This window comes from Prunus mume, linkage group LG8 (genome assembly GCF_029339155.1).
Source record: "Prunus mume cultivar Tortuosa linkage group LG8, ASM2933915v1, whole genome shotgun sequence".
In the NCBI taxonomy this organism is placed as follows: Eukaryota; Viridiplantae; Streptophyta; class Magnoliopsida; order Rosales; family Rosaceae; genus Prunus; species Prunus mume.
Window position 1 is genome coordinate 15148867 of NC_142705.1, and position 7525 is coordinate 15156391.

The window sequence follows — 7525 nt, forward strand, 5'->3', positions numbered from 1 at the left end:
TATAAACATCTTGTAATACAGACAAGTCTACAAATAATACACGTGATTTACTATTGGAGTACAAGAAAAATATACATAGGACCATAATTACTTTCCTAATTTAATGCAAAGTTACATCCGGAAGCGCAATGAGTTATTTACATAAACACCTCTCAAGTTTTTGGCTTTTTCACTAAACCCCTTGAGGTTTCAGAAATTACACAAACATCATTGAGGTTTCAAATTGTTTTCACAAAACCCTTTTTCATTGATTGCTTGTCCAAAACTTAATGATTTCAACTAAAAAAAGTGTGCAAATGACAAAATCAACCTGTTGTCATTTGCAAAATTTTATATATATAAAAGGATTAATTACAGTTTAGTACCCTATGATTACACCCTTAAGACATGTTAGTCCCTATCTTTTCAATTTTTACAATCACACCCCAATCTTTTAAATTTGTTACAATGTGGTTCTGCCGATAGGGTTTTTGTCAAATTTCTCTATTAGTTGCCTACGTGGCACTAGGGATCTCACATTTTCTCTTTTATTATTTAGGGTTAATTATAGTTTAGTACCCTGTAGTTACACCCTTAAGACATGTTAGTCTCTATCTTTCCAATTTTTACAATGTGGAGAGATCTGACGGAAGCCCTAACGGTGGAACCATATTGTAACAAATTTAAAAGATCGAGGTATGTGATTATAAAAATTGAAAAAATAGGGACTAACATGTCTTAAGGGTGTAACTATAAGGTACTAAACTGTAACTAACCCTTTTATTTAATTTTAAATTGATTAAAATATAAATAAAATATTAAAAATAAAACACTCTCTCTCTCCTTTACGCTCTCCCTCTCCCCCACCGATTTCTTATGCCCTCATTCCCCATGACCACCACTTGCCCCCATGAACCCGAAACCCAACGTCGGCCCACCCCTCAACCTAGCCTGCAACTACAATAAAGAGAACAAAAACTCATCCACATAACCTAGAACACCAGCAACTGCAAAAAAGAGAAAAAAATGTCCACAGACCCAACCCTTCCCCCTTTCCCTTCCCAAAACAAATCCAACAACTACCTAGACCCTAATCCCCAATTTTCCTTTGTTGTTGAGAGACCACAACCCACCACCCTCCTCCCTACCCAGCAACCACTGCACAGGACATAAAAAAAAATTCTCAAGACACCAAAGATACACACCCAACCCACCCACCAAGATTCCACAGAACATAACCCCCACCCCACAGGCCCTCCCCCCTCATCACACATTATGTTTTTCACCCACAAACCCTCAAACCTCAACCCACCACCTGCAACCCACCCACATATGCCAACCATGTTCAATTTTTTTTCTTCCCAATTTGTTGGTTTTTTGCAAAGAAAGAGTGGTGGTCATGGGGGAATAGGGGGAAAAGAAAATCAATAGTGGGGGTTGCTGGTTTGGGATGGATTTTGTTGTTATTGTTGTTGTTGTTGTCTTTCTGTAGTTGCGGGCAGGGTTAGAGGGTAGGGCATAGGGTTCTAGGTTGGAGGGACTTTGGTTGCGGGCTGGGGTAAAGGGTGGTTGTGGGATGGGTTTGATAGTTGGAGCTTGCGGGTGGTGTTCATGGGCAGGGGCGGATCCGCATAGGGGCAAGAGTGGTCAATTGACCCCTGCAAGCTCGGAATCCACCATTAGAGGAGAAGATGTTGACCTGCAAATTGCCCTTAAATTGCTTGATGAAATGCTCCAGAGGGCACAACACAGCAGGCAAATTACCTTATTTCCATTTTCAACATTTAAAAAAAAAAGAAAATATGAGACCCATAGTGCCACGTAGGCAACTAACGGAGAGATCTGACAGAAACTCTAATGGTGAAACCACATTGTAACAAATTTAAAAGATCGGGGGTATGTGATTGTAAAAATTAAAAAGATAAAGACTAACATGTCTTAAGAGTATAACTATAGGGTACTAAATGATAATTAACCCTATATAAATTCATCAATCTTTAGTTGAAAAATCAACACAAATGGGCTTTGTGAAAACAATTTAAAACCTCAAGGGGGTGTCCGTGTAATTTCTAAAACCTCAGGGAGTTTTGTGAAAAAAAACCAAAATTCTGAGGGGGTATTATTGTAAATAACTCGAAAGGCAACTGACCTTTTAACCTCAAATATTATGCTAGTCATCTTAGGCAAATTATCCAAATTCATTGAACTCATTCTCATGAAGGCTTGTATAACTTAAAAAATGGTTGGAGTTGTAGTGGACATGTAAGATTGGTGATTGGATTTTGCGGGTTTATGGTCCCGTTTGGGACTACTTCTATAAGAAATAAGAAGTACTTTTGCTCATATGCCTTTTCAGACACACTTTTATTAAAGGCACATCAAAAAATTTATTCAAAAGCACTTGGAAAGTTTTTCCGTCTTCATAAAACCCATGTTTTTAGCCATTATAGGAGTAGTTCAAAACATGCTTTTATTGTTAATCTACATAAAGCGCATATAAAGGGTTTCTGAGTAGTGTTTTTTTTTAATACAAGCGATTGAAAGAGGGGGTTTACATAAATATTCATTGGGTGTTTAGGGATTTCAAACCTCTGCCCAAAAGGATGGAGGTGGAGGAGCTCAACAAATTTAGCTATATCCCACTAGATTCTGATTAGTGTTTAATTAATGTCAAGTTCCTTCATTGATTTTAAAAAATAAATAAATACTCGCCTCTCGCTATCTTGGGCCACCTTTTTACTCTGGGCTTGTGCCTGTGTTAGAATTTTTTGTTTGTTTGGGCTTCGGCCAGCCTCTTAACCCGGGAAAAAAAAAAACCGGACAGCAGCGAAACGCCTAAACCTAGAAGAAGCAAAACGACCTTCTTTCTCAACTCGCAGTTCCAAAACCCTCTCAGTCGGTTTATCTCTCTCTCTCTGTCTCAGCTGTTGCCGCAAAACCCAGGAGCTCTCTGGCTATGGCGGAGTACGACCTAACTCCACGCATCGCGCCTAACCTAGACAGGCACCTGGTGTTTCCCCTTCTCGAGTTCCTGCAAGAGCGACAGATGTACCCAGATGAGCAGATCCTCAAGTCCAAGATCGAGCTCCTTAACAAGACCAACATGGTGGACTACGCCATGGACATCCACAAGTCCCTCTACCACACCGAAGACGTCCCCCAAGGTAAAATTATATACATGGTATATATTTTTGTCTTTATAGGTGTATGTGCTTTGGGTGTTGTGTGTGCACATTATGTGTTTGACAATTTTTCTGTTTGATTATGGGTATGCTTAGATATGGTGGAGAGGAGGGTTGAGGTGGTGGCTCGCCTCAAGGCCCTGGAGGAGTCGGCGGCCCCGCTTGTGAATTTCTTGCAGAACGCGGCTGCCGTTCAGGAGCTGAGGGCTGACAAGCAATACAATCTCCAGATGCTCCATGAGCGTTACCAGGTTGCCCAAGTTTTCTTCTTTTCCTTTTACTTTTTAAAACCCAGGAAAAGAAGTAAAGCATTTAAAAGAATAATTGCATATGCTATGCAGTGCAATACTGCATGTGTTTATAAGGTGTTATCTTAGAAGCCCACTCATTTAATTGAAAAAGGTCTAATTGTTGTATGATTAACATTACTTTTATTGAACAAAGAGATTTGGTATTGTTTTTGTTTTTGTTTTTTGGAGTTATTTTGTTTTGGCATAAGTTTAACTCTCCTGGCATGACTCTTTTGAACAGATCGGTCCACAGCAGATAGAGGCATTGTATCAGTATGCGAAATTTCAGTTTGAATGTGGTAACTACTCTGGTGCCGCTGATTATCTCTATCAGTACAGGGCTTTATGCACAAACAGTGACAGGAGTCTGAGTGCATTGTGGGGAAAGCTGGCAGCTGAGATATTGATGCAAAACTGGGACATTGCTCTTGAAGAGCTTAATCGCTTGAAGGAAATTATTGATTCAAAGGTTTAGAAATAATTGATTCAACGGTTTCCTTATTTACATTTTCACACGCTCACACACACGCAGTTGTTTATTTATATGTCCTTGTTATTTTAATGAGCTTTTGTATAATGGTGGTGATTTTTGTTGCAGAGTTTCAGTTCGCCTATGAATCAGGTGCAAAATAGAATATGGCTAATGCATTGGAGTCTCTTCATATTTTTCAACCACGATAATGGAAGAACACAGATCATTGACTTGTTTAATCAGGACAAGTATGTCCTCTCCCAATCAATTTTTAATTTTTTTTTCCTTTTACTGTACAATGACATCTCGTTTTATTTATTAATAAAACAACCCACGCCACATTGTATCTCTTTTCTTATCACTCCCCATTCCTGAAAGTTTGAGGAATTTCTAATTTATCTTGGTTTTTTCTTCTTTCTGGGAAACTAATCTATCTTGGTATCTAGTTGACATATTTGTCATCTTCATCATTTTATTGACACTCTTGTTGCTGGTGCTGCGGTTTTTCTATAAATTTGACAACTTTGCTTTTGCTTTTATCAATCCTTAACATTGATAATCTCTTGCCTCTACTAGTGTCAGCTTATTTTTCTGAACAAGACTCGTTATATTATGTGCTTTACACATATTTGGAAAAAGAAAAGAAGAAAGATGCTTATCGCAATCTTGTTAGAGTGGCATAATTGACATTTGCATGAATGTTATGAATTATGTCTAATTAAAAGTTTGGGTGGAGTCTAGCTTTTTGTGGATAGGATGCCATTAAGATAGTGATTCTTAGCCAACAAATGACTAGGGTTCAAATATTTTGCTTAGAAATCGTCTGATACTGCGTGCCGATATTTTTGAGTTATAAGCTATTTAAGATATGCTTCTCCCTCTGAAATATTGATTTTTGGTGAAGACTGAGTTACTAGACATTTTGTACTTGTATTTCCTGATGGGACTGTTGTGAGTTTTTTCAGGTATCTGAATGCCATTCAAACCAATGCTCCCCATCTTGTGCGTTACTTAGCGACTGCATTCATTGTCAACAAGAGAAGGAGACCTCAATTCAAGGACTTTATAAAGGTTATTCAGCAGGAGCAGAATTCTTATAAAGATCCAATAACAGAGTTTTTGACCTGCGTATATGTTAATTATGACTTTGATGGCGCACAAAAAAAGATGAGGGAGTGTGAAGAAGTAAGTGCCTGAACATAGTGGATTGCTTGACTTCTTCTGTACCTTAATTACTCTTGAAAATAGTTGGTTGTATATCTTTTCAGTTTAGGCCCTGGATTAAACTTGATTTGACTATGTAGGTAATATTGAATGATCCCTTCCTTGGAAAACGAGTTGAAGAAGGCAATTTCTCAACTGTACCATTGAGGGATGAGTTCCTTGAAAATGCTCGTCTATTTATCTTTGAGACCTACTGCCGTATACATCAGCGCATTGACATGGGGTAATTGCTTCTTTTTTGGGATTGTTTCTGTGTCAACCTCTTTGTTTTGACATTTAATATTTTACTTTCTATCTAAGAAAGGAAAACAGTAATAAAAATCTGTATTTCACCATGGGAAGTGGTCTATGAGCAGAAATATGTCAGCATTTGCATTGTTCTTTTCTTATTCTTGTTCCTTGTGATTTTCAAGACACTATTGTGCATCCCTGTACAAGGCACTTCTAAAAGTCATTTTTCTTAAATATTTGGGTGCAATTGACTAGTCTTAACATGCTTATTTGTTTTTGGTCCAGAGCTTGGGCGATAGAGGAGTATGTTTGGATGAGATTTGTGTTAAGATAAAAAATTTCAGGCATAATTTTTTTAGTATGTGGTGCATGCATTTGGAGGTCATATATAAATTGCAGGAATAATGCATGGTTGACTACATATCCATAAATATTTTCAGAAACATAATTGACTGTATTTTAGTACCATTACCCATTATTATCGGTTTTTTTAATTAACTTACCTTCTTCACTCTTTTCTATAAATACTAAATCTAATTGAATTGCTGTTTGATAGAGTGCTAGCAGAAAAGTTAAACTTGAATTATGAGGAAGCGGAGAGATGGATTGTGAATCTAATTCGCAGCTCAAAGCTTGATGCCAAGATTGACTCACAGTCTGGAACTGTTATAATGGAACCTAACCATCCGAATGTGTAAGTTCATTGATATAGATCTCCAATTGATAAGAGTCCGCTTGTTTTCGTTTATGACTCAGTTTTGTCTTTATGCTTTCACACTTTTTTTCAGTTTTAATTTTCTCAACTTTTTTTTAACAAAAAAATTTCATTGTTTCACTGGATTCCAGGTATGAGCAACTGATAGACCACACTAAGGCATTATCCGGACGTACTTACAAGTTGGTTGGTCAGCTTCTGGAACATGCCCAGTCACAGGTTGCTCGATAAATTTTGTTCAGTTCCTAGATATCCAAGATATTCTCTGAAATTTCGTTGACTTGTAACTGAGGCCTGAATTAGCAAGACTAGAAATCTTAAATTTTTGCAAAGGAGTTCGCAAGCTTTTCTCAGGAACATGTTGAGATTTGTTGGATAAAAATGTAATTTATTTTTGGAGGCATTATTTTTTGTCGTACCTTTGGAGCTTGGCTTTGAAGCTTATGGATAATGAGTTCAAATTTTACTCTTGCACCATTTAGTCCAAATTTTACTCTTGCACCATTTAGTCATTTATTTTCTCTTTTTTCAGATGCCCAGAATAATCTAGTTGAATGCGTTTAGAATTAATTAAGAGGTGTTATTGGATTTGTAGGAAGCTCGCTCTTATAATTTGTCATCCCATTTTTCCAAAGTTTTGCATTCTACTTGTTGCATAGTTGCTACGAGTCCGTTTGATAATTATTTCAATTTTAGTTTTTAGTTTTCATTTTTTGTTCTGGAGTATAGAGGAAAATGAGAGTGAGAATGGGAGTGAGGATGAGATTGAAAGAGAGGATGAGAGGGATGAGTAACAGAAGTGAGAACAAAATCTTGAAAGTGAACAATTTGAAATAGATTTCAGTTTTTTGTTTTTTATTTTTACTTTTGTTACACCTCCCTCCCATCATCTCCTCTCCCCTCTCAATTCCATCTCCACTCTCTTATTCTCACTTTCATTCTCCCTCTTTTTCCTCTATACTCTAGCACAAAAAAAATGAAAACAAAAAATTGAAATTGAAATAGTTATCGAATGAGCCCTAAGTTAACAAATTGCAATTTTATCCCTCATTTTAATCGAACCACTGAAAATTGGATTTCCCAAAACCCATTTCTTAGTTTTGTTCTTAATGAGCTCTTTGGATGAAGTTGTAACATCATATTTGTGAATAACTTCTGAATAATAAAAATTTGGATGAAGTTCTAACCTCAGCAGCTGTGAAAGATGATAAAGATTTGGTCCGATCCATTCCACTAATCACACAAAGAAAAAAGATTTTGATGTTAATCCCTGTAGAGTGAAATTACCACATATTTATGTTCCTAAGTCTGTTAGAATGAGAGAAAAATTTCTAAAATTTTTTGGGTAAAACATTGATTCCATTGATTTTTCCACACTTTGTTTCTAAAAGATGAATTTAAAGATAATTGGAGAAAGTTGAGTACAAGCAGA

General features: G+C 36.8%; 1 protein-coding gene across 1 annotated transcript; it reads left to right on the forward strand.

The window, feature by feature from the left end:
* The first annotated feature begins 2809 nt into the window (after positions 1 to 2809).
* Positions 2810 to 6570, forward strand: EIF3E (eukaryotic translation initiation factor 3E). The gene is made up of 8 exons (XM_089042341.1): positions 2810 to 3143; positions 3258 to 3412; positions 3693 to 3920; positions 4050 to 4171; positions 4889 to 5108; positions 5228 to 5370; positions 5935 to 6072; positions 6225 to 6570. The coding sequence occupies exons 1-8, from the start codon at positions 2936 to 2938 to the stop codon at positions 6322 to 6324; spliced, it is 1314 nt and encodes a 437-aa protein (XP_088898467.1). The 5' UTR covers positions 2810 to 2935; the 3' UTR covers positions 6325 to 6570.
* Positions 6571 to 7525: the final 955 nt, after the last annotated feature.

Coding starts and splice junctions, on each gene's coding strand:
- EIF3E (XM_089042341.1), top strand. CDS start 2,936: ATGGCGGAGTACGACCTAACTCCACGCATCGCGCCTAACCTAGACAGG. Junction 3,144..3,257: donor CACCGAAGACGTCCCCCAAG/GTAAAATTATAT, acceptor GGGTATGCTTAG/ATATGGTGGAGAGGAGGGTT. Junction 5,371..5,934: donor CATCAGCGCATTGACATGGG/GTAATTGCTTCT, acceptor GCTGTTTGATAG/AGTGCTAGCAGAAAAGTTAA.